Source organism: Clarias gariepinus, chromosome 1 (genome assembly GCF_024256425.1).
Source record: "Clarias gariepinus isolate MV-2021 ecotype Netherlands chromosome 1, CGAR_prim_01v2, whole genome shotgun sequence".
Lineage (NCBI taxonomy): Eukaryota > Metazoa > Chordata > Actinopteri > Siluriformes > Clariidae > Clarias > Clarias gariepinus.
Window position 1 is genome coordinate 11,058,474 of NC_071100.1, and position 27,161 is coordinate 11,085,634.

The 27,161-nt window shown below is 37.5% G+C and overlaps 2 protein-coding genes and 1 long non-coding RNA gene across 5 annotated transcripts; all 3 read left to right on the forward strand.

The window, feature by feature from the left end:
- The first annotated feature begins 1,308 nt into the window (after positions 1-1,308).
- On the forward strand, positions 1,309-3,064 carry LOC128530577 (uncharacterized). Its single transcript, XR_008361135.1, has 2 exons — positions 1,309-1,854; positions 2,566-3,064. It is a non-coding gene; the product is annotated as an uncharacterized LOC128530577 (long non-coding RNA).
- Positions 3,065-4,227: 1,163 nt separating this feature from the next.
- Positions 4,228-15,692, forward strand: LOC128530545 (E3 ubiquitin/ISG15 ligase TRIM25-like). Of its 3 annotated transcripts, none has more exons than XM_053504557.1 (10): positions 4,228-4,916; positions 5,035-5,130; positions 9,618-9,851; positions 9,951-10,110; positions 11,598-11,657; positions 11,904-11,930; positions 12,073-12,135; positions 13,025-13,090; positions 14,469-14,504; positions 15,251-15,692. In XM_053504557.1, coding segments are annotated over exons 1-10 (1,335 nt in total). In that variant the 5' UTR covers positions 4,228-4,325; the 3' UTR covers positions 15,253-15,692. The 3 variants fall into 3 exon arrangements, with proteins under 3 accessions (XP_053360532.1, XP_053360540.1, XP_053360548.1); XM_053504565.1 differs by having other exon boundaries at positions 5,041-5,130; XM_053504573.1 differs by lacking the exon at positions 13,025-13,090.
- Positions 15,693-17,237: 1,545 nt separating this feature from the next.
- Positions 17,238-22,312, forward strand: LOC128530562 (E3 ubiquitin/ISG15 ligase TRIM25-like). The gene is made up of 2 exons (XM_053504586.1): positions 17,238-17,395; positions 21,084-22,312. Exon 2 carries the CDS (start codon positions 21,344-21,346, stop codon positions 21,971-21,973), a length of 630 nt encoding a protein of 209 aa, XP_053360561.1. The 5' UTR covers positions 17,238-17,395; positions 21,084-21,343; the 3' UTR covers positions 21,974-22,312.
- Positions 22,313-27,161: the final 4,849 nt, after the last annotated feature.

The window sequence follows — 27,161 nt, forward strand, 5'->3', positions numbered from 1 at the left end:
ATATATATATATACACAGTGGTGTGAAAAACTATTTGCCCCCTTCCTGATTTCGTATTCTTTTGCATGTTTGTCAAATGAGAACAAAAGTAATTAAGATCTATCAGGCTGGTAAATGTTATAAAGCCATTTCCAAAGCTTTGGGACTCCAGCGAACCACAGTGAGAGCCATTATCCACAAATGGCAAAAACATGGAACAGTGGTGAACCTTCCCAGGAGTGGCCGGCCAACCAAAATTACCCCAAGAGCGCAGAGACAACTCATCCGAGAGGCCACAAAAGACCCCAGGACAACATCTAAAGAACTGCAGGCCTCACTTGCCTCAATTAAGGTCAGTGTTCACGACTCCACCATAAGAAAGAGCCTGGGCAAAAACGGCCTGCATGGCAGATTTCCAAGACGCAAACCACTTTTAAGCAAAAAGAACATTAAGGCTCGTCTCAATTTTGCTAAAAAACATCTCAATGATTGCCAAGACTTTTGGGAAAATACCTTGTGGACCGACGAGACAAAAGTTGAACTTTGCATCTGACGTAAAAGTAACACAGCATTTCAGAAAAAGAACATCATACCAACAGTAAAATATGGTGGTGGTAGTGTGATGGTCTGGGGTTGTTTTGCTGCTTCAGGACCTGGAAGGCTTGCTGTGATAGATGGAACCATGAATTCTACTGTCTACCAAAAAATCCTGAAGGAGAATGTCCGGCCATCTGTTCATCAACTCAAGCTGAAGCGATCTTGGGTCCTGACCTGAATCCTATTGAGATGTTGTGGCATGACCTTAAAAAGGCGGTTCATGCTAGAAAACCCTCAAATTAAGCTGAATTACAACAATTCTGCAAAGATGAGTGGGCCAAAATTTCTCCAGAGCGCTGTAAAAGACTCGTTGCAAGTTATCGCAAACGCTTGATTGCAGTTATTGCTGCTAAGGGTGGCCCAACCAGTTATTAGGTTCAGGGGGCAATTACTTTTTCACACAGGGCCATGTAGGTTTGGATTTTTTTTCTCCCTAAATAATAAAAACCATCATTTAAAAACTGCATTTTGTGTTTACTTGTGTAATCTTTGACTAATAGTTAAATGTGTTTGATGATCAGAAACATTTTGTGTGACAGACATGCAAAAGAATAAGAAATCAGGAAGGGGGCAAATAGTTTTTCACACCACTGTGTATGTATGTATATATATATATATATATATATATATATATATATATATATATATATATATACATACATACATACATACATACATACATACATATATATATACATATATATATATATATATATATATATAATATTTTGAGCTGGACATGATTTGTCTCAGTTCTCAAGAATGACTGATGTAATAGTGCGACATTTGCAAAATTTGATATCTTACTTTACATTTCAGACATGGATGGTTAGGGTTAGAGGATGATTTTGAATTTAACAACAGGAAATAAAATTTGGCTGGTGTGCAAGACAGGATTTATCATATAGAAAGGCTGTAGCAAAATTTTAGAGCATTAGTTTTTTGAGTGGATGGATTCAGAATTTTTGGCTTCCCTGTATATCGCAGCTGCTGCTGTAATGTACAGTACTTTAGTAAACTTTATTTTTACACTCTAAAAAACGCTGGGTTGTTTTTTCTACCCAAGCGCTGGGTTGCCTCTGTTGGGTCATTTTTCTGGGTTATTTACAGAGAGTTGGGTAGTTTTTGTGTAACCCAGCTGCTGGGTTGAAGTTTGATTGGCTCCTCCCCCAAAGTTCACCGGTGGATTCAGCGGCTGTCAGTCAGAGCTTCGTGTCTCTCTTGAGCTCCCACACCGCTGATGACGGTTCATTTAAGGGAAAATGAGTTAAATACAAGGTCTGTATTCACAATGTTCACTCACCTAAGTCACATATGACTGAAAAATATTACTATATGTAAGATTTATTGCTGTTACCGTGTTAAGGTTACACTTAAACTTTCAGGCTGGTCTGAGGTAAGATAATTTAGCTGACAATAGCTGCTATAGTTAGCCAAAGAACCCCACCTGTGTGTGAAAGAAACGGATAAGATGTCTGAGCTTTTTATCTTTCTCTGTAGAATGTTTGCAGGGTGATGAAACTTTAACTGTAGTATTAGCATGACGCTAGCATTTAGTTAACATTAGAACTTTATAAATCTCACTGTTTGAGACAATAAAATGCTGGGGTGTTACAAAACACTGACCCTCTCACAAATATACACACCTGCTAACCTCCCGTTTTTCACTAGCTAGTAATTTACTCCGCGGTCAAAAGTCGCCCGCGTTTCTCCCGAGTTATAACAATATTTTACACCTTTATATATATATATATATATCAATATATCAATATATATATATATGAGCTTTATCCCAAAAGCCATGCTTATTTTGCTTATTTTATTTTTGGTAGTAGCTGTCTCCATGTTTTTGTTTCAGGTTACCTATACCCTAGCTTTGTCATTTTTTTTAATTTGGTATAAATCCTATTACACATTAAATTAATAGTCCTATTCAGTTTATTATTTGTTATTCAACAAATTTTTAACTTTCTTTCATTTCTTTTTAAGGTTGGCATCAACATGGTGGAATACCTCCAGCAGGCTGAAGTGTCAAGGCCGTACCCCTACTGTACATCCTGACGTTGGGAGATGATGACCAGCGCTGCTCTCAGGCATTCGTCATTCTGGTGGGACAGGCTCTGGAGCAATGCACACTACTTGGGGCGGTTAATGTGTGCTTCAAGGCATTTTATATTTTTGACATTAACTATTTAAAGCAGTGTGCTCCTGTATAGGACTTTTTGTAATGTTGCTATGAAATAGCGAGGCCTACTTGAAAAGTCATAGACAGTGTTTGTATGTTAAAACGGAACCAGGGCTGGATAGTTTTGTTCTGCAGAAAAGATATCTAAAGTCACAGAGAGATCCTGCTCTGTAGAAGCTGCCTCAGCCTATTTGTGTTATTACTCCATTCTGCCCTTGTGAGTAATAGTATAGTAATGATGTCGCTGTTGATTATCTGTTCTTGTGCTTTTGAAAAATAAACGTTTTTTCTATGAACATTTAATACGATGTTGTTTATTGCATATATGTATGGTTTGCAAAACTTTTTTTTTTGTAATAAACCAGTATATCAAAGTAATTTAACTGTTTAAATAGACATGGGTAGTTTTCTTTTCTTTTTTTTTTTTTTTTTTTACAGATTCACTGTAAAACATGAAAATAATAATAACCTATTTGTGAGGTAGAATTAACTTAACATTCCAGTTAAAATTAACCAACATTTGGGTAGAACATTTGACTAATTTATGTGGTAGAATTACCCCGGCATTATAGTTAAATATGAGCCAGCATTTGGGTTGAATATTTAACCCATTTTGCTGGGTTAAAAAAATAACCCATTTTGCTGGGTTAAATTAACCGAGCATGTAGTTAGTCCAATAGTTACCCAGCAGCTGGGTTAAAACAACCCAGATTGGGTTGTTTTTAACCCAGCATTTTTTAGGGTGTACTGTTACTTTTACTTTAGTGTGGTTACATTAGGATTTTCTGTAAGAGTCAATACTTTCAGCGTTACACATTTCACTCTGAGCTTTATGTAGGGAGTGGGACATAATCTTTATGGCTATATAAACGCTCATTGCCAGCAAAGTGAGGAAGTTTTTATGTTTGTTTATTTAAACTACACTTCAAGTAATTTTGCCATGTACTATCGATGGAGTTGTCATCATTTCAAGTAATGGATTTAGGGACTGCATCCATTACCAAAATCGTGCCAATATTGTTTCTCTTTGAAAAACATACTTGTTATATAACGCTATTGTTTCCCTTCACCCTTTCCGTTCTCTTTGAGTTGCCAGATTTCTTCCAAAACTTTTTGGAATGTGTTTGATCAATGGTTTTATTCATTTATTTATTTATTGTCTTGTTTAATAAATAAAAAGTTGGTTGTTTACTAAATGCACAGGAAATTACCATAACAGCTCATATTTTCTACATAGGAATTTGCTTCTTCATTATAAATGTGATTGTTAGCCATTGATGAAAACACTGATTAAGAAAAACGTGTATATGTTGGGGTACTTTATAAATTCCATTGTTTAATATAGAGTTTTAGATAGATTTTTTTAAACTATTAAAATAGGACTGATATTTGTGAGTAGTTAATTTAATAGACATTAATATAGACCTGGCAACCCTCCTCTTACTTGAAGGTGAAACTGGTCTGTCCCTGTTATACGCCCGTTTTCCACACAACTTTTACAAACTGATCCAGGAGATTTGCACTGTTGTAAGTGTATTTTTAGTACGTAACAAGGTTCTGTAAAATGGCAGAAGGAAATATTTTAAGACTTCCGGATCAGTTTAGCTGTTCAATCTGTTTGGATATAATTAAGGATCCAGTGACTCTACAGTGTGGACACAGTTTCTGTATGGAGTGTATTAATGTCTGCTGGGATCGGGAGGATCAGAAGGGCGTCTATAGCTGTCCTCAGTGTAGACAAACCTTCTCTACAAGACCTGCTGTGAGTAAAAACACCATGCTGGCTGAAGTAGTGGAGACTCTGAAGAAGACAGGATTTGAAGCTACACCTCCTGCTCAGTGTTCATCTGGACCTGAAGATGTGGAGTGTGATTTCTGCACTGGGAGAAAACACAAAGCCAACAAGTCCTGTCTGGTGTGTCTGGCCTCTTTCTGTGAGACTCACCTCCAGCCTCACTATGAATCTGCTGCCTTTAAGAAGCACAAGCTGGTGGAAGCCTCCAGACGACTCCAGGAGCAGATCTGCTCTCAGCATGACAAACTGCTGGAGGTTTACTGTCGCACTGACCAGCAGTGTATCTGCATGTTGTGTACCATGGATCAACATAAAGGACATGATACAGTATCAGCTGCAGCAGAAAGAGCTGAGAAACAGGTAACAATGTCTTACAGCCATCTCTTACCACTAGTCATGGGAATGATTAAATATTTTCTCAATATTAGCAGTTTACTTACGTAATAATGATCCTATATGATGCTGTGTTTCTGTGTAGAAGCAGTTCTTGGACATGAAGGGAAAAACCAAGCATAGAATCCAGGAGAAAGAGAAGGAGCTTCAGAGGCTAAAGAAGGCTGTGGAGACTCACCAGGTATATTTGGAGCTGAATGAGCTGTTTCAAGTTTGGTTATGCTGCATTTCACGTATCTTATAAATGGTACGTCAGAACCTGGAATGCTGTCAGTTCCTTTGTTCATACATTCATCATGCTCCTGCCAAATTCGCCTTCTAGCATCTTTAGTTGAGGTGGACATGGAGTTTTAACCAGCAAATCCTACAGTACATGCCCTGTTAGTCCTAAATTAAGCCTCGTTAGGCTTGTCAGGCCTGAGATTTTCCATGATCTAGGCCCTGAGCTAAGCTCTCTCAGTCATGAGTTAAACCCTGTCAGGTTCCTGTGAAATTTTACCCTGTTGTTCAGCTTCAGCCTCATGTCATGGCAAATTTTAAAGACTTTTAAACCATTTTTAAACAAAAATCACTAAGAAAACTTGAGTAGAGAAAAAGCTAATCTAGTTTATTGAAGACAGACCTAGACAGACAAATCTGAATTGGCCTGTCTGACGGACACATAGACAGATGCCTCATGAAGTCAAAAAGCCCCAAAAGATCTCAAGAGCAAAAAAGCGCATGAAGAGCATAAAAAAAAGACTTAAATCTTTAAGACGGATTTTAGGTGTCTGATTTTCCTTTTATCGGCCTTTAGCTTGATAGATTAATCAAATGTATTTGTAAAATTGATACAAAAAAGCCTTATGACAATAAATTATAACAACACATAATAATAATAATAATAATAATAATAATTAGTAGTAGTAAAAATGTTATTTATAAGTGCATTTGAAGCATCTAAGGACACTTTATATTGGACATAAAAGGTAAGAAACTAAAAACAACAGCATTTAATAAAGACTTGTAGTATGGAATGAAATGAAATAAAATGAGTCAATCAGTGATCAATATGTAAGTCAAATTACTAATATAAGCAATAAAATAAATAAGTAAATAAATTATGATATATAAAACAGATGTTAAAGTTGATAAGCTATTTGAAAAATATGCTTTAAACTCAGAGATGGAGTTACAGTGCAAGAAGAATTTTGTTCCAGAGCCTCACTAGAGAATGCTCTAGCATCCATTGTTTTAAGATTAAAGCCTCTTACTGATAGAAGGACAGCTGAGGAAGATTGCAATGACTGAGAGCAAATTTAGGTAAAGCTTTTAATGTCTGTAAAAGAATTTTGAAATTAGCACGATAAGATACCGGAAGTGAGTGGAGCTGGATTTAAAAAGGTCTAATACAGTGGGGGAAATAGGTATTTGATCTCCTACAGATTTTCCAAGTTTGCCCACTTACAAAGAAATGAAGGGTCTAAAACTTTATCATAGGTTTATGGTAAAGGATTGAGACAGAATATCAACCAAAAATCCAGAAAAAGCACATGATACAAATGTTATAAATTAAGTTGCATTTCAATGAGGGAAATAAGTATTTGATCCCCAAGCAAAACATGACTTAGTACTTGGTAGAGAAACCCTTACTGGAAAGCACAGTGGGAAGATGTTTCTTGTAGTTGTTTACCAGATTAGCACACATCTTGGAAAGCATTTTGATCCACTGTTCTTTACAGATTTTCTCTAAATGTTTAAGGTTTCTTGCCTGTTGCTTGACAACTCGAAGTTACAGCTCTCTCCGTGATTTTCTATTGGATTAAAGTCTAAACACTGGCCAGACCACTCCATTACCTTAATGTGCTTGAGCCACTCCTTAGTTGCCTTGGCAGTATGTTTGGGGTCATTTTCATGCTGGAAGACTCATCCACAACCCATCTTTAGGAGGTTCTCATCCAAAATTTTACATCACATAGCCTCATCCAGCACAGTGCAGCAAAGTCAATGTGTACTGTATGTTTAGCATAGAAACAGTCCCAAAGCATAATGTTTGCAAAGAACCGTGTGCAGCCATCATTGCGTTGCATAAAAATGGCTTCACAGGCAAGGGTATTGTGGCTACTAAGATTGCAGCTAAATCAACAATTTATAGGATCATCAAGAACTTCAAGAAAAGAGGTTCAATTCTTGTTAAGAAGGCTTCAGGGCGTTCAAGAAAGTCCAGGATCGTCTCCTAAAGAGGATTCAGCTGCGGGATCAGAGTGCCACCAGTGCAGAGCTTGCTCAGGAATGGCAGCAGGCAGGTGTGAGCGCATCTGCACGCACAGTGAGGCGAAGACTTTTGGAAGATGGCCTGGTGTCAAGTAGGGCAGCAAAAAAGCCACTTCTCTCCAAAAAAAAACATCAGGGACAGATTGATCTTCTGTAGAAAGTATGGTGAATGGACTGCTGAGGACTGGGGCAAAGTCATATTCTCCGTTGTTTGGGGGCATCTGGAAAAAGGCTTGTCCGGAGAAGAAAAGGTGAGTGCTACCATGCGTCATGCCAACAGTAAAGAATCCTGAGACCATTCATGTGTGGGGTTGCTTCTCATTCAAGGGAGTGGGCTCACTTACAATTTTGCCCAAAAACACAGCCATGAATAAGGAATGGTACCAAAACACCTTTCAACAGCAACTTCTCCAACAATCCAACAACAGTTTGGTGAAGAAGAATGCATTTTCCAGCATGATGGAGCACCGTTGCCATAAGGCAAAAGTGATAACTAAGTGGCTCGGGGACCAAAACATTGAAATTTTGGGTCCATGGCCTGAACACTCCCCAGATCTTAATCCCATTGAGAACTTGTGATCAATCCTCAAGAGGCGGGTGGACAAACAAAAACCCACCAATTCTGACAAACTCCAAGAAGTGATTATGAAAAAATGGGTTGCTATTAGTCCGGATTTGGCCCAGAAGTTGATTGAGAGCATTCCCAGTAGAAGTTCAGAGGTCATCACTGAAACAACTGAAACAAAAATCTAAAAGCAGTTTAGAAGCAAACTTTGTGAAAACTAATATTTGTGTCATTCTCAAAACTTTTGGCCCAGACCAGGGGTATGTGAGGAAAAGTGCTCACATACACTTATTTTAATAAAATAACTAGAAAAGAAAAGGCAGGGGAGTTCATTGGGTGGTGGTGCTGAGCTTCTAATCACTTACCTTTCCCGGGATGCCATGCACCTATAAAGGGCTACTAGATCGTCAATCATGTCAGCAGTGTGCTTGGTGCTTTATTGACAGTGTGCTCATTCCTTGGCGTGATGATGAGTGATGATATGGATGAGGAAAAATTAGATAAGGAAGACAATTCAGCCAAGGAGCCAGGTAAGGTTTGGCGGAGACCAGATTTTCTGGGGTAAAAGACAGCTTCAGTATAGTCTTTCTACAGGACAGAATCAGCACACTGCTGACATGATTGACGATCTAGTAGCCCTTTATAGGTGAATGGCATCCCGGGAAAGGTAAGTGATTAGAAGCTGCCAGTCATGCAGAGTTCTGAAGCCCTGCTCCTTGAACATTAGCTGATGAGCTATCCATGGGGCTAAGCCTGCATAAATGAGGCATGCCATTGTGCACTCACTGGCTGACAAAGAGATGACCATGGTGCCTTTCCTACTATAAGTCCCTTACATCTGCCATGGATCATATGGAATAACTGGTGAGCCACAGAGATCATATTTTCTGCATCAAGCAAAGCAGTAATGGAGGCTCCTCTCATAATGACCCACTTAGTGAGTGCTTGGGCTGGTGATCCCTCCTGGAGGACACAGCCACCTGCCCACAAACCTTGCATTTAAGAGGGCCATCACAGTTCTTAACTAGGTGGGCATTGATTCATGATGGGGTATCTCCACTTTAGAGGGTCAGTTTGTAGGCTTCTTACTTGAGGCTACAGGATGTGATGGGTTGGACCCCCTGCCACTGGGGCCCCTTCGGAAGCCATTGATATATTAGGTTCTAGGCCTGACCCAAGGGTCAAGGTCGCAGCAGCATAAAGCAGGTCTTTGACCATCTTCCAAGCTAAAGAAGGGGCCCGTCTGGTAACAGGATGTTGTGCTTGCTTAACAACATTGCTTGAACATTTGAACATGATCCCTGCTGCCACATGGCAGCTTTGCTTATGTCAAGCTTTCTTTGCACCTAAGCTTCAAGTATGTCATAGTCATGATTATGTTACTTTAGGTTATCATTAGTGTCATTATCTTAGCTCCTGGTTTTCACAATATGGCTGTTTTTGCATTTGTTTATCTTGTTTGTTGTTCATGCATACCATCTTCTCTGTTTGTATCTCAATTTTAAATCCTGTTTGTATTCTGTTATTTCTTCATTATGCTTTCTAATTTTGGTTGTCTTTCATTTAATAAAGTTTCCAATTGCATTGAGCACTGTTACCTTTCCCACCTCATTACTTGATAGCTTTTGTGTTTGTCTTTTTTTATCTTATTTTTGAGTTGATGTAACTCCCTGAAATGGGTGGAACTGATAGTTTAATAGACTACACTAAGTTACACCAAGTGAGATTTGGGAATTACAGTACAACCTATAATCAAGTTGAATACAGCATTAATCTCATATCTTCGCTGAGTAAAGTTCAGGTAAAACCACTGATTCAGAAACATTCTCTCTCTGTGTGTCTACTAACAGCACTCTGCACAAACGGCAGTGCAGGAAACTGAGAAGATCTTTACTGATCTGATCAAATCAATTGAGAGAAGACGTTCTGAATTAAAAGAGCTGATCAGAACTCAGGAGAAAGCTGCAGTGAGTCGTGCTGAAGAAATCATGAAGAAACTGGATCAGGAGGTTGCCGAGCTGAAGAAGAGAGACACTGTGATGGAAGAGGTTTTGTACACAGAAGATCTTGTCCAGTACCTCCAGGTAACATCTTGGTGAAATTCTGCAGAATATTTAGATTGATTAGAAGTGATTCTGTAGATGATTTCACTTAATGGCTTGTTTCCTTTTTATTTACTGTAGAGTGTTCAGACGGTCTTGACTCCAGCTGGACCCCCAGCGTTGCTTACCATTTCGTTATGTTCTCACCTAACTTTTGAGAATGTAATAAAGTCTGTGTCTCAACTGGGAAAGAAACTAGATGAGTACTGTAAAACTGAGTTTGAGAAGATCTCAAGGGGAGGTAAGCGGTCATGTTATTCTGGCTTAAAACACATTTAGCTTGCCAGATATGATAAAAACTTTAATTAATAAATACATACAAATCCATCTGTGTTAAATAAACATTGAAACACAAAAAAATGCACAAAAACACAAGTTATGTTTACATGGACAGTATTTTTTTATTTCCAAAAACCATAATTCTGATTTAAGATTTCAGCTTAACTATTACAATATTACATATTACATCAGAATATAATAATTTTTGACAGGCACACTGTGAATGATTTAATCTGCTGGAAATATAACAAAAAAATATATATATATAAGTATATTAAGTTAGGCTTCCCAGCACTTTTGATAAATTTTACCTTCTTTGTTATGATTGGTTACAGGAATTTAGTCTCATCTAAGATTTAAGTTAGATGCGTTACTAGTTGTAGAATGTGAGCCAATAAAAAAAAGGTGTTCTCACAGAGGTTACCAATCAGGAACAGAAGCAAACATTACCTAATGTTGCCCTCATGTGAGGCAAACATGCACAGAATATAAATACATATATTTATATGTATTTATTCCAATGAAAGAGAAGATCAAATAGATAAGCTTTGCATATTGAATAGATTTTTTAAGGTTTACACCCCATCTCACTCAGATTGAAAATTCATTCTGATTATTAGCTTAAAAAGTTTCAAGTTTCGGACGGAAGTACTAAAATAGCAAGCCTCACAGCAACCCTCACAGCTTAAGGATCTGTTACAGGAAGTTGAAATAAAACCACTTGTTTAGAAAGCAGTCCGATGTTAAATGTGTAGTTATGTTAGGGTGGCTGCTGGAACGTTTCCACTTTAAAAAACTGAGAACCAGTTTCCCCACTCCTCACGGAGGAGAGTGAAATAAGAGGTTGGTGTTCTTTTTTACAGTCAACAACAGAGAATCAGTGTGTTCTGTATTTAACTCTAACATGCTGTTTTTCACAATACAAGTCTGCTGAGTCTGTTCTAGGCTAAATAAATTCGGTTCCTAAGTGGACCTGGAAAAGCTCAGCTTTTTTTTTTTTTTTTTTTTTTTAAATCTTTTTTGGTTAGCCAAACATAAAAGCATCTGAAGAGTGTTTTATATAAAATTTGCGGAAAAATGTTTTTGCTTAAACTCATTTAGTGGAGTCTCTAAACCAAATAATTGGTCTCCTTTAAGGCAGCACAGTGGCATAGTGGTTAGCACTGTGGCCTCGCACCTCCAGGTTTGATTCCTGTCTCTGGTCTGTGTGCGTGAAGTTTGCATGTTTTCCCTGTGCTTGGTGGGGTTTCCTCGGGGTACTCTGGTTTCCTCCCACGGTCCACAGACATGCAGATCCTCGCGACGCTGTACTCAAGATTAGATAAGCGATTGGATGGAGAGATAGATGGATAAATAAATAAATAAATGGTATTTTTTTAAAAAACATTGTTGGCATTGTTGTACTTGAAATGTTTGTTGTTGTAACTGTATTTAATTGTATTATTGTAGTGAAGATTGTCCAGATTGTACCACCCCCAGTTACTCCTAAACCTCAAAACACTGAACAACGTAAGTCCCCCTCCCATTCCCCACCTCTCTCTCTCTCTCTCTTTCTCTCTCTCTCTCCTTCAAGTGCAAAGTGCTTTATTGGCCTAACTGATTTAACAACGCTGCCAAATTCATTAATTTGCTCTTTCTCACTCTCTCACTCACTCACAGACAATTTTATGGCTTCAGTTGTCAGTTACATTTTTATTGTTTATTTTTTTTTAAAATAAATATATATTTTTAATTAAACATTTTTCTTTCTTTCAGTGAGGCGTGGCCTGCTCATCCCACCAGGTCTCTCTCTCTCTCTCTCTCTCTCTCTCTCTCACACACACTCTCACACACACACACACACACACACACACTCTTTCTTTCTTTTGTAGCATTTGTAGCTGTAATTGTATTTCATGTATTTACATTCCTTGTATTTTTGCAGGAAGGGTCCGACCACTTTCCAGTCAACCTACCACTTCTATTTCCCAAATCAGGGAACCTCCATGTAAGAGCCTCTCAGTGCCTCTCTCTCTCTCTCTCTCTTTCTCAATATACATTCCTGTCTCTTCTTTTTTTTTTTTAATTTTTCAACTGTCATTTTAAAAATATTTTAATGAACATTTACTTACATAGTGTACATAAGTACATTTTCCAGCATTTTCCAGTAGGTGTATTTTACTTGAATAGTAATTCATTTGTAAAAACGATTCTTCATGCTTCCAAAATCACACTTTCACAACTTGAATCCTGGAATATGGCTGTTTCATAAGGGAAGAAAGTCCATAAATAATAGAGGACCTGGTCATTGCAGTGTATTTGGGGCACTATGCATGATGTCCATGCGCTTCCCTTTTTACCTTAATGTGCTTACCCTGATCACTCTGGAATAGGTTTAATCTGAACTCATCAGACCACGTGACCATTCTCCAGTCCTGCTAAATCTTTGTTCTCTAGCAAAGGTAGACACTTTTTTTCCCTGCTTAATTTCACTAAAAAGTGTTTTTCTTATGGACACACAGCTGTCTCCTCCCAAGACAGTGAGTTCTCATTACATTGTGCATGTGGAATTGCTCTTAATTTCACTATTAAACCTAGCTGTACTGTAATTTCTACTTTCAGTTTTTTTATAATGCATCTTTTTAATAAGTGTTGTTCAGTCAGTTTATATTGTACTTTTGATTGTACAATTTTATGAATGTTCCTGTTAATTGTCACTTTAAAGCATAGCTTTGAAGTTTAGAACTTTTTTTTCCTTTCTAAAATGTGATTAGCCCTGCCTTGTTTATCACACACACACACACAAAAGAAGAAAGAAAATTATAATCACAGTAAACTTACCTGTGATTTAAGTTAATGTAGCTACTGTATAACAGTGTTTTAATGTGTTTTTGTAGTGGGAGACCATCACCATCCATCTCCCGCCACAATATCCAATAAGAGGAAGTCCAGAAAAGACCTATGTATGCATCTCCATTTGTGTTTTAGGTTTTAAGCAAAATGTCACTACTTTAACCTTTATATCATAGGTCGGCAATTAGCGGCCCCCGGGCCACATGTGGCCCGCAAGCAAAAACATCTGGCCCGTGAGATTGTTTAAACTAGATAATGAAAATAAATAAATGATATTTTTTTAAACATCGGACTGACAGTCTCAAAAAAGCTCTTTGTTTGGAAACCTCATTTTTCAGAACAGAAATATTGCAATCTATCTAAATTCTTATTTGTTATATCTGGATACGAGGGTGAATAAGCGCATCAGCGAGGTGCAGAGCGAACGCTCAACATGCAAAAACCAATGACGTCTTGTTGTGCTTTGCGAGCACCCAGGGGTCCGTTCTTCGTCTGTCTCTAACTCAGTTAGCTGGATTTGATTGTTGTGAATTTGTCCTGATCTTGGATTGTTTCGTTCTTCGATGCGCTTCTCGCATTTGCTGTCATAGCAACATATCCGTAAGCTTGAACCTGCTCGGAAGCAGGTTCATTTCATGTAAACAGGATTTAGCCCGCGCTCCTGCTGGGTTATGATTGGTTGAAATGGCGAGGTCACATCTGATTGGTTAAAGAGCACGACTGACGCGGACTGACTCACGTGGGAAAAGAAAAGGATCTTGCACATATTCTTGCATCTTGCACATTTATTTTTCAGGGGTTTGTCATGAATATGCAAATAAATAATTATATATAATAAAAATAAATATTTTATAATGATAAATTATATAAACGAAACTAATTTTATAACAAACAATATAAAAGTATACATGTATTTCAAAAATATTAATATTTCTATTTTTTCATATACAACATTTATTTTCATATTGCTTATTTTATTTCATTGTCTCATGTAATTTGTAAAGCATTAACCTCTAAATTTATGTTCTAATATAATATTTAATAGCGATTATGTTTGGGGGGGGGGGGGGGGGCAATCCATGGCAGGGGGGCATTTCTGCGCATAACACGTGTTACAAAAAAAATAGAGCCGCTCTTTTTCCATTTCGTCAACCAATAGCAGGGCTTGTGATCAGTGAGTAGACAACTCAATCCAGCCATACTAATCATCAACAACAGGTGTGCTCGAAGAACCAACCTAGCCGGATCGGAATTAGCACGATTATCTCATCTTAGATGTGTCAGTTTATCTCGGATCTCGGTTCTGTCATTTTACGAGCGCCTACCATTCATCCTCCCCTATTAATTCAATAAATTAGCCAATGTTTTGGTCGTGGCCCGCCATGTAATGGCTTGGAAAAAATCTGGCCCGAGGCCAAACTTAATTGCCGACCCCTGCTTTATATAATTTTATTTATTATAGCTATAACTCTGTATTTGTTTCTATAGGGTGGGCTCTTCCCAAATTAAGCAGTGATTTTCCATGTAAGCATCTCTCTCATATTATAGCTTTCACATTAATATAACCAACCTGTTTCTTATACAGTATATTTTTGTAATAATAACAAAATCAACTGGATTTACGTTACATGAATTTAGCAATGGTTGCACAAAAAAAGGACTTTTAATGGATGATTAAAACTACATGTAGGACTTGACATTACAGGGCAGTGTACTAGCTAGCTTTCTAGGTGCCAATTTTACTGTAAGGCAAAATGCATTAGCTACTGTAGCTAACAAAAATTTGTGCTTTGTAATAAATATGTAAACTGTACATGCAAGTCTATTGTGGTGGCTAGTAGTATTCTAAACATATTGTGTTTCTTCTTACACCTTTCAGAGTAACATTTTTGCCACAACCACAAAATATGTCTTCTGATATGGATGTGTAATGAATAAGCTGCTCACTGCATCAGTTAGGGTTAAATATTTTTGGCAGCCATATTAATCACTGCAGTAATTAACCAACAGAAGGTTTTTACCTATCTAATAATATTTACCTTTGTCTGCCTAGTTAAATCCAGGTGTATTTATGGGTTAAGCATTTTAAACACAATTAAAGTTCGATAACATCATGAATGTATGTACCACTTCATATACAACATACATAAAGGTTAAATTCTTGTAAGTGTCTGGGTGTAGATCGAATCATACATGATTATGTTTAACCCTAGACTTTTATTGAAGCTCTTCTTTATACTCATTACTTTTATCTCTTATCCCTAATTCAGGACCTGGCAAATGCAAGATCAACAATCAGTGGAATCCTGTGATAACTTGCACTCCTAAGCCTAAAGCATCTTTTTCTTTTGGTCATATAAGTGTCATTTCTTTTTTTGAAGTGTAATCTGTAAGAATGAGTAAGAGTTTTAAAATGTTTATCTTTCATTTTTTGATACTGATAAAATTTTATACTTACAACCTTATTATATACTTGTATGCAAAAGTACTGTGCAGACCTGACTGTGCTGTATTTAATTATTAGTTACATTGGATTTATTGCTGTAGTGCAAAATAAAGTATTAAGTCATAGTTAAAAATGTGTTGGCTGATTGAAACTATTTGTGTCATGTAACATGTTTGGCTGGACAATTTTATGTATATTTGTATAATTGAACCTAAACCTGTGTTTAACTGTTACCTCGTAAATAAAGTTCTGTTTTCATGACCAGAGAGGAATGTTTACAATGTATGTTTCTTCCATGCACACTGGCTAATGCAGGTTCTTCAGTTTCAAGCTGGCAAAAATTATTTCTTGCACTGTATGAGCCAAATGACTGGTTCCTAACAAGTCGAAAGCTCGATCTGGACACATGACAAGTCTGGGCTTATCCTCAGCTTTTAAAGCCTAAATGATTGAAACTCACATCCACAAGCTACAGTACAACTATTTAAAATGTGTATGCTGACAATTGAAGGCAAAATATTTAGTTTTGTTTATGTTGGCAAGCTTCTTAAAGTAATGCGACTGTCTAAACCTTGTTTATGTAACAAATTTTTGATGCTAAAAAATCTTATCATTTTAATTGTTACTTAATAACCTCATAAATCAATGTCTGTTCATGAGCTTTTAAGGTAAAATAGCAGTTTCTTTTTTTTAATGTAAAGAAGGTCCACTGTGTTTATATTTTTCTATCGATTGTGTTCTTGTTGGTATCAATGCAACTTTCCCCTTTTTATGCCAGTGTATGTGTCTCTCTCTTACTGTACTTCCTTTCTAACAATATTATTAATAGCCTATATTATCGCATTGTTACATTATTTATGTATTGTTTGTGCTTCTTTAGCATCGTACGTTACGTTTTACATCCCTGATCCCACAATGGAAATAAATTTCATATGTACATATTTCTTTCTTTTTTTTTGTTCTTAAACATTCTTGCATCTTTATTATATTATAAATGTATTGTTTATGTTTCTTTAGCACCAACCATGCAACCATACGCCACTACAGTACGTAACCTCTTAATTAGCAACCTTTGCAATTAAAATAGAGTACGTTAATTATCAAAGGGTATTGCTGTTTCTCCTGAAATGTTTTATGATTGAGTTTTTTATTTTATATAAACGATGATTCATAAAAAAATATGATTCATGTTGTACCTTTCCGGTTCTATGTACACATAAATGGGGTTTAACTATGAACTTTAGAAATGGAATCTACCCATACTTCTCTTAATCTCCTTTCATACTTCATGACCACCCTTACTGCTGCTGTTTGCACATATTGCACATTTTATATACAGTTTATTTATACAGGTCATTCTTTTTAAATTTGTATATATTTCTATTTTATACTTTATTTTATTGTAACAGAATTACAACATATTGTAGATTTTATATATATTTTACGTTTATTTCTATTGCCATTTGTCTCTCTTATTTTATGTAGCCAAGTCAATAATTGGAAACTAATTATTGTGAATTAATGTAAACTTCACAAAAACCTTTTTAAACCCGCTTTTAAACCCGAAGCATTAGTCTGTGTTACGTCCTGTAGTATTTTCGGGTATGTCCCTTGTGTTTTGGTTCCTAGGTCTTTCAGGTCCTGGGATTGGACATCGCACCTGTCAATCTTTGTTTCCAGCGCGACTGCGATTCCCGTGGGAACCATGGAGGCAGCCCTAGCCTAGTATAAGAACCCGCAGCCAGCGGCGCGACTTCTTTCTTATACTATATATATATATATATATATATATTTTTTTTTTTTTTACGGCGACGCTATATACTTCTGGTGTTCCGAATATCGTGGCGGTGATTTGTAATTGGTGTGTTACGCTAAACTCTCTCTCTCTCTCTCTACGTGTATTGTTTTGGTCTGACTGCGCCCAGTACGAGTTCTTGGACGTACCTCCGATTCGCGCTGTCGAGTCCAGGTTAGTATGTCCGAGGGTGTACACAAGCAGCACGTTGAGTAAGACTTTGTTTAGACACACTCGATAGAAGCGAGAGCTAATTGTTGTACTTATGTTTTTGGGTTAGTCGGTGTAGTTAGCGGGCTTCCCACGCGCTGGTTTTGTTTTCGTTTTGTTTATTAGTTTAGATTGACCGCCGCGCATAAGTTATGTGTTTTGTTTCATTTATTTCTTTGATTTAAGCTCCGCTCGTGGCTCCCAACGTCCAATGTGCTATTTTTTTTTTTTGTTGTTGTTGTAAATATTATTTTTCTCTGTTTGTGTTACTGGTTTCCACAGTGCAATACCGTTTGATGTTCGTTTGATATTCAGCTTTTGCCGCCCCTCTACATGCAACAGGAAAGTTTGGAACGAATATTGAGTCTTGTGATATGTTCACCTATTTGCCTTAAATGTGCTTCACAGAGATACTGTCATGGTTCGATATGTTTGAAGTCGATACAAACAAAAATATGTATTCAGGGAGGCGCATAACCCTGTTAACGGCGGGGCTGCGCTGTGTGCGGCTTAGGGACCGTGTACAAATCACGTGCACTTTGTGAAAACGTAGAAAACGAAAGTTCAGTCCGTCATTATGGGGATATTGGCAGATGCCACTTACACAGATGTGCTGCAGCTGAAGTGTATGGATTTTTTTTTTTTTACAATAATCAATTAAAGAAGAAATCTATTCCACTTTTCCCCATCATTCCTCTGGTGATATGTCTCTCCCTATCCCAGCTGCATGTCACAAGAGCTTTTTCCCCAGTTAAACCCCTCTATTTACAGTTATAATAATTTACTGTTATTTTAATACATTTTTGCTACAATAATCAATTAAATAACAAATCCATTTTCCCCATAATTCCTCTTGTGATATGCATAACTCTGTTCCAGCTGCATGTCACATGAGTTTTTTTCCTTAGTTAAACCCCTCTATTTACAGTTATATTCATTTATCGTCATTTTAATCAATTATTGCCACAATAATCAGCTGGAATAGTGTTATGCATATCACAAAAGGAATTATGAGTAAAAGTGCAAAATATTTGCTGTTTAATTGATTATTGTGGTAATAATCGATTAAAATGACAATAAATGAATATAACTGTCCATATGGGGGTTTAACTGAGGAAAAAGCTCTTGTGACATGAAGCTGGGATAGTTATGCATATCAAAGGAGGAATTATGGGTAAAAGTGAAATGGATTTCTTCTTTAATTGATTTTTGTAAAAAACAATATCATGCATGTACTTTAGCTGCAGTACAGCTGTGTAAGTGACATCTGTCAATATCACTTAATGACTGACTGTGCTTGCAGTTTTCTACGTTTTCACAGAGTGCATGTAATCTTTACACGGTCCCTAAGCCGCACACAGCGCAGCTCCGCTTTTAACGGGGTTATGCGCCTCCCCGAATACATATTCTTTGTTTATATCGACTTCAAACATATAGAAATGTGAACGTTCCTTCTTGAAATACATTTAAGGCAAATAGGTGAACATATCACAAGACCCAATATTAGTTCTGAACGTTCCTGTTCCATGAGGAGCGAAAAAGCTGAATATCAAACGAACATCGAAATTCAAACGGACTTTACAGCAGTGTGGTACTGTGTGGTGTTTTTTTGTGCTCTAATTACTAAAGTTTGCTAAAACTCCATGCTACTCTCGAGTTTGTCTCATTCTTGTACACAAGTGACTCTTTTAATAAATATATATTTATTAACCTTCACTTTTTTATTTCTTATGTCGGCTTACTATCTCTCTTAGACATCAATTTTTAGATCATTTGACCCTGTGCTCCCAAACTTTGACCAAAATAATTTACTTGAAGACCCCCACAAGGTACACCTTTTTCTATCCCATGATATGGCTTTGTTGATTTTTATATTAATTTCAGGTCATTAGCCTATTTCTTCAATAGCCTCTAGGTTATGTGACTATGTGACCACAGCTATTACCAAAATAATCTAATTGAACACTCCCACAAGGTACATCTCTTGTTATCCAGAAATATATTTTTATTTACTTAAACTTACATTTTTATTTTTATAAATTACTATTTTCTCAATAACCTCTAGGTTATGTGACCCTAAACTAGTACCAAAATAATCTCATTAGACACCCCCACAAGGTACACCTCTTTGTATCCCAAAATATGTCTCTGTTGAACTTTAACTTTATTTTTATTTCGTTAAATCACCATTTCACCAGCCGTTGACCCCAAGGATCACAATCCTTTGTATCCCAAATTTATGGCTATAATAAATCACTTTCTTTAATTCCTCCAGGATCTGGACTTCTGATTACAAACTGGGTAAGGTGTTACTGTTAGTAAGGAAGAGATTAGATAAGTTAGAAAAAATGCATGTATACAGACTTAAGTTTATATATATATATATATATATATATATATATATATATATATATATAATAGTTTTTATTTTAAACTATTAACACTTTTTTGACTGTTGTGACAAATTCACTTATATATATATATATATATATATATATATATATATATATATATATATATAACTATTAACACTTTTTTGACTGTTGTGACAAATTCACTTATATATATATATATATATATATATATATATATATATATATATATATATATATATATATATATAAGTGAATTTGTCACAACAGTCAAAAAAGTGTTAGACACTAATAACTAATAAGACACATTTGGGATACAAAGAGGTGTACCTTGTGGGGGTCTCTGATTAAATTATTTTGGTCCTAGTTTTGGGGTCACAGAGTCACATGATTTAGAAGCTATTGAGGAAATATAATTTTTTTATATAAAAATTAAAAAATAAAAATTAAGAAATACATACCTTGGAATACAAAGAAGTGTACTTTGTGGGGTTGTCGAAGTAGATTATTTTGGTACTAGTTTGAAGTCAATGTCACAGGACCTAGGGACTATTAAAGTTAGAGATTTATTAAAATAAAAATGTAAATATAAATCAATGACATTTTGGGGGATAAAAAAGATGAGCGCCTTGTGGGTCTGATTATCTTGGTACTACTTTGGGGTCACAGGGTCACATGACCTAGAAGGTATTATTTTATTTTATTTTATTTTTTATGTAAAAATAATTGTATGGAATGACATGCCATATGTTTATTTAATTAAAAAAATTGTACGTATCCAAGTAACAAATACCACATTTCATTTGTACAGAAATTTGTTGACGGTTTCTAAAATGCTGCTTTCGAATGTCTGTCTAATGTGCGAGTATCAAACTAACTTCACTGCGCATGGTTGTGTATGTATCGAATTAAAATTAATTTAATTTAATTTAATTAGAAAATATTTAAATTGGCAAGGCGAGAGAAAAACAAACACTCGGCGAATTCGAGTTAGACCTTACGAAGTCTGTTAAAACAATAGACACGCATTGGTACAGACACACACACAGAGGGGCTGACAAAAGAGGTGAGCACTCTGTACCTTTTAGTTGACAGATCAGTGCAAGAAAGTTTTAGATGTGATCTATATAATGTATATATTCAATTAAAATTAAAGGCAATGAGTACATTTTATTAAAGGTCATTTCCAATCTCTTTATGCTACCTTACGGATTCACTCATAAACTAGGAAGTGTGAGCAAGTGTTAAAGGTTGTGTGTGTGTGTGTGTTTGTTTTTCAGTAAAATGGCATAAGCTAACCTTTCAGAATTTCGGGATCAACTCAGCTGTCCTGTCTGTCTGGATCTTTCACACACCTGGCAACATAACTCTTATTGTAGCAGAAATGAAAGTTAAACAAATCTATTACTGCAGCAGTGATCTTTGTGTTTGAGGTTGCAAATAGGTGTGTCACTCTTTTAGACACACCTGTTTTACAGAAATATAAAAAGGGAGTGTGAGCTGCTGTTAGTGACCGTGCTTGAGTGTGTTTCTCAGTAAAATGGCCGAGGCAGACATATCTGTAGCTCGTGGTCAGTTCAGCTGTCTAATCTGTCTGGATCTACTCAAGGATCCAGTAGCTCTTCTTTGTGGACACAGTTTCTGCATGAAGTGTATTAATGCCTGTTGGGATCAGGAGGATCAGAAGGGAGTCTATAGCTGTCCTCAGTGTAAAGAAACTTTCACTTCAAGACCTGCTGTGAGTAAAAACACCATGCTGGCTGAAGTAGTGGAGACACTGCAGAAGACAATTCTCCATGCTGCACCTGCTGCTTCCTTCTCAGCTGGACCTGAAGATGTGGAGTGTGATTCCTGCACTGAGAGAAAACACAAAGCCATCAAGTCCTGTCTGGTGTGTCTGGCCTCTTTCTGTGAAACTCACCTCCAGCCTCACTATAAATCTCCTGCCTTTAAGAAGCACAAGCTGGTGGAAGCCTCCAGACGACTCCAGGAGCAGATCTGCTCTCAGCATGACAAATTGATGGAGGTTTTCTGTCGCACTGACCAGCAGTGTATCTGTTTGTTGTGTACCATGGATCAGCATAAAGGACACGATACAGTATCAGCTGCAGCAGAAAGAGTTGAAAAACAGGTAACAAAGTGTTACAGCTTTCAACCTCAACTACTATAGAAACCATACAAACCAGTTCATAATGGAATGTTCTTACATTTTTCTTTCATGTACTCTATTACCTTTAACCAGTGGTGGCTGCTAGCTTTTGAAACAGGGGAAGCTCATATTAGGACTTTATCATAAAATTCATTCATGTTATTTGTACGTAAATTCTGGCTAGTTTCCCCTTCCACGAGCTACTTTAATTATATGAACGAACTAACTTTACAATGCTGAAACACTGAGCAGTCAAATCAAGAAGGCTATAATATGTTTTTTAAAATTATTTAAAGAATGATTTGTACAAACAAAAATGGTTTATATCACCAGCAAACAATACAGAGTGCAGCAGTTCATCGTAGCACTTCACCTGCAATCCGCATGGCCAGTGTGGGCCGGCCCAGTCAGTACGCAAATATATAAAAAATGATAATGAAATAATGAAACCATAATATTGCATCTTTTCCTACTCATATGAATAAGTGCGTCGATCGCACGGGCGCCGCCGACAAAGAGCATGTTGTTGCGGAAGAGAGAGGTTGATTTACGACAGCTGTTTACGGGAGTGTAGTCCAGTGCGGGAGATGCAGTGTGGGTAATGCAGTCCGGTGTGTGTGAAGATGAACGCGAATGCGAGATGTAAGCTGGGATATAAAGCCTGAGTTTTGTTTTCTTTTCAGTACTTTTTATTTGGATTTACGTGCTGGAGCCCCCCAAAAGTTTGTACTATAACCTGACAATGGGACTGAACTTGAATCTCTGTAGCGCTGATGTATACTTAAGACATGCTGTCAATCAAAAAAGGGGTTCCACCCTTTAAACAGCTCCTCCAATCATCATGCAGCAGCCCAGCGTCCTGGCGGGACATAATCGCAGCATTTATCCAATGACCATCTAGTTTTAAAGCACTAAAAAGTTCCAAGCAGTCGCATTGAAGTCAATGGATGCTGGGCTTTAACGGGGAAATGCACTGTGACGCTACGGGAATGTATGAGAAGAAAATCAAGTCAGCCGACCTGCTGTATCTAACTGTTCTGAACGAACTCGTCTTTGAGATGAACGTTTTCTAATGCATTTTAGTCAATGAAATGTTAATACAATAGTATATAATTTGACCATTAATTTTGTGACATTAGAGGGAAAGCTGTGCTTCCCTTGCAGTCTTAAAAGAAATTGCCACTGCCTTTAACATACTCAGGGTTAGTTATGTGCTGTGGTATTTACTGTGTAGAAGCAGTTGTTGGAGATTCAGGGAAAATCTAAGCAGAGAATTCAGGAGAGAGAAAAGGAGCTTCAAGATCTGAGGAAGGCTGTGGAGACTCATAGGGTGAGTTTGGACCTGAAAGACCTGTTTCGGTTATGCTGGTGCACTTATGCTGCATTTGATCTATCTCATAAGTGGTAAGTCAAAGCTTATTAAATGGTTGTTTTTAACTTCCATGTATTGAATGAAAAAAGGTCTCTGTTTGTGACTATTCTTAGCAATAAGCTACCCAGCTAACTGTAATGAGTGATGTATATTTTATTCAAACAATTAATTATTGCAATAATAATAACTGTTAAATTTGACAAGAGAATTTATTTGAGTAAGATGGTTGACTCAAAGATAGCACTTTTAATTCCTTCCCACTGGCTTTACTTCACTTCACAGCCATGTTGATTTGAAGTAACTGCTTAAACTGGGAGAAACTGATGGCTGAGTAGACTACCTCAAGTTCATAAAGTAGGGGTTTTGAGTTGAGGTGCATTTAATTCAATTCAATTCAATTCAATTTTATTTGTATAGCGCTTTTAGCAATTTTCATTGCCGCAAAGCAGCTTTACATAGTCAAAAGAATTATTTACGTTTGTATGAAATGTGAATTTGTATGAATCAAAATGGTCAGTTTGTCCCTGGTGAGCAAGCCGAGGGCGACAGTGGCAAGGAAAAACTCCCTGAGATGGTAATAGGAAGAAACCTTGAGAGGAACCAGACTCAACAGGGAACCCATCCTCATTTGGGTGAAACAGAAAGCAGTAAATGATCTGCATTTATACAGTGTGTAGGGTGGGAGGCAGTTCAGCTATAATAGCTGATGTTAATTGATGTTAATATGGAGTCCAGGTAGTTATTGAAGACCCAGGTAGACTTGTAAGAAGTTCCAGTCATGAACTATCGAACTGTCAAGTCCCCAGAGAAACAGTTGCCAACACCAGTCAAGGCTAGAACCATTTTCTAGGTAGAGAGAATCATTCCCAGACACCAGACGCATCCCAGTGAGACACACGGGGCATCCATGTGACGAGATCTTCAGCCAGAAGCGGGGCACCAGGATGGGTTAGACAGGTCCGGAGGGCAGAGGGAGTCTGGATCACTGGCAGCTCAGGAACGACATGTGTAGCTCGACAGAGAAAGAGAGAAAGAGTGAAAGGGGGGGACAGGAGGAGAGAGGAAAAAGAAAGAGGGGGGGAAAGAGAAGAAGAGGAGAGATGGCAGTTAGGTATGGTCACAGTCACACAATGTATAATGTGAATGTATATTAACTGTAGAGTGCAAGCAGAGACTCCGGCAGGACTAACTATGACAGCATAACTAAAAGGGAGAGCCAGAAGGAAACACAAATATGAGGGCTTCCTGACATGTAAAGCAAACAATCACCTCACCGTCAGCAAACCTGAGTGATCAATGAGAGTGAGGAGGACAGCATCCAAACATACTGTACCAGTTCACCATAATACTCTACGTCCATGAGTCCCCCAGATCTGCTCCTTTACCTATGGAAAATCTATTTATAAAAATGCTTGGCTAAATAAATAGGTTTTTAGCCTGGACCTAAACACTGAGACTGTGTCTGAGTCCCGAACACTATTTGGAAGACTATTCCATAACTTTGGGGCTTTGTAAGAAAAAGCTCTGCCCCCAGCTGTATTTTTCATAATACGCGGTACTGACAAGCAGCCTGCATCCTTTGATCAAAGTAGGCGTGGCGGATCGTAAGACACTAGCAGTTCGCTCAGGTACTGCGGCGCGAGACCATTTAATGCTTTATATGTCAAGAGTAGTATTTTAAAATCAATGCGAAATTTCACAGGGAGCCAATGGAGTGAAGATAAGATAGGGGTGATGTGCTCATATCTTCTGGTTCTGGTGAGGACTCTCGCTGCTGCATTCTGGACTAGCTGAAGCTTATTTATGCATCTAGCTGAACAACCAGACAGTAAGGCATTACAATAGTCCAACCTAGAGGTGATAAAAGCATGAACTAGTTTTTCTGCGTCGTTTAGCGACAATAAATTTCTCATTCTGGCAATATTTCTGAGGTGAAAGAATGCTATCCTGGTAATATTATCTACATGTGCTTCAATTGAAAGGCTGGAATCAATAATCACACCAAGGTCTTTCACTGTTGCATTTGATGGAACAGAAAGGCCATCTAAAGTTACGGTGTGATCTAAAATTTTACTCCTAGCTGTATGCGGTCCTATGACTAGAACTTCTGTCTTATCCGGATTTAGCAGAAGGAAGTTAATTAGCATCCAATTTCTTATGTCCTGCACACATTGCTCAATTTTAGTAAGCTGTTTTTTCTCATCAGGTTTTGCTGAGACATATAACTGTGTATCGTCATCATAACAATGAAAACTAATACCATGCTTACGGATTATGTTGCCCAGAGGAAGCATGTAAAGGGAAAAAAGCAGTGGACCTAAAACTGAACCCTGCGGAACGCCAAACTCCACTAGAGAACATGCAGAATAATCACCATTTAAGTCTACATACTGATAACGATGGGTCAGATAGGATCTGAGCCAGGAGAGGGCTGTACCCTTAATTCCCACTACATTTTCTAATCTGTGAAGAAGAATAGCGTGATCAACAGTGTCAAAAGCTGCACTGAGGTCAAGTAATACAAGCATAGTTACACAACCCTGATCAGAGGCCAATAGAATGTCATTTACTACTTTAACGAGCGCTGTCTCTGTACTGTGATGAGGCCTAAATCCTGACTGATACAGTTCATGTATGCCATTTCTATGTATATATGAGCATAGCTGCTCCGCTACTATCTTTTTCAGGATCTTAGAGATAAAGGGGAGGTTTGATATTGGTCTGTAACTGGACAGCTGACAGGGGTCGAGGTCAGGTTTCTTAATTATTGGTTTGGTAACTGCTAATTTAAAAGATTTTGGAACATATCCAATGCTGAGTGAAGATTTACGTTGACCTTTTATGGTTACTCATCTCACTCTAATACAATACAATGTATTCACTCACGGAGTGGAGTTTTAGTAAAACTACTAATTTAAAACCACCCTCTCTCTGTTTGTCCCCTAACAGCACTCAGCACAAACAGCAGTACTGGAAACTGGGAGGATCTTTGCTGTGCTGAGTATATTCATTGAGGGAAGATGGTCTGAGGCAACAGAGCTGATCAGAACTCAGGAGAAAGCTGCAGTGAATCGAGCTGAAGAAGTCATGAAGAAACTGGAGCAGGAGATTGCAGACCAGAAGAAGAGAGATGATGAGTTGGAGTTGCTTTCACAGACAGAAGATCCCATCCAGTACCTCCAGGTAACATCACCTAGGCCACAACGCCAAAAAGTAGATTCTAATTAAAATGTGTATTTACAGTGAGGTCAATAAGTATTTGATCACCCTGTGATTTTACAAGTTCTCTTACTTAGAAATCCTGGAGGGGTCTACAATTTTCAGCATAGGTGCATTTTCACTGTGAGAGACAAAATCTAAAAAGAAAAATCCTGAAAACACATTGTATGATTTTTTTTTAACAATTCATTTGTGAATTACTGTGTATTTGATCACTTGCTTAACAGCCAAATTTCTGACCCTCAAAGGCCAGTTATTTTGCGTTTAAACAATCCATATGCTTCTTACGGAGCCACTCCTTGGTTTTCCAGGCTGTGTGCTTTGGGTCATTGTCATGTTGGAAGACCCAACCACGACCCATTTTTAATGCTCTGACTGAGGGAAGGAGGTTTTTGCCCAATATGTTACAATACATGGTCCCGTTCATCCTCTCCTTAATAGAGTGCAGTCGTTCTGTCCCCTGTGCAGAAAACGCACCCCAAGAGCATGATGCTTCCAGCCCCAGTTAAGACCAAAAAGTTATACTTTGGTCTCATCTGACCACAGGACTTTTTCTTTTTAGATGTTGTCTCTCACAGTGGAAATGCACTTATGCTGAAAATTGTAGACCCCTCCATG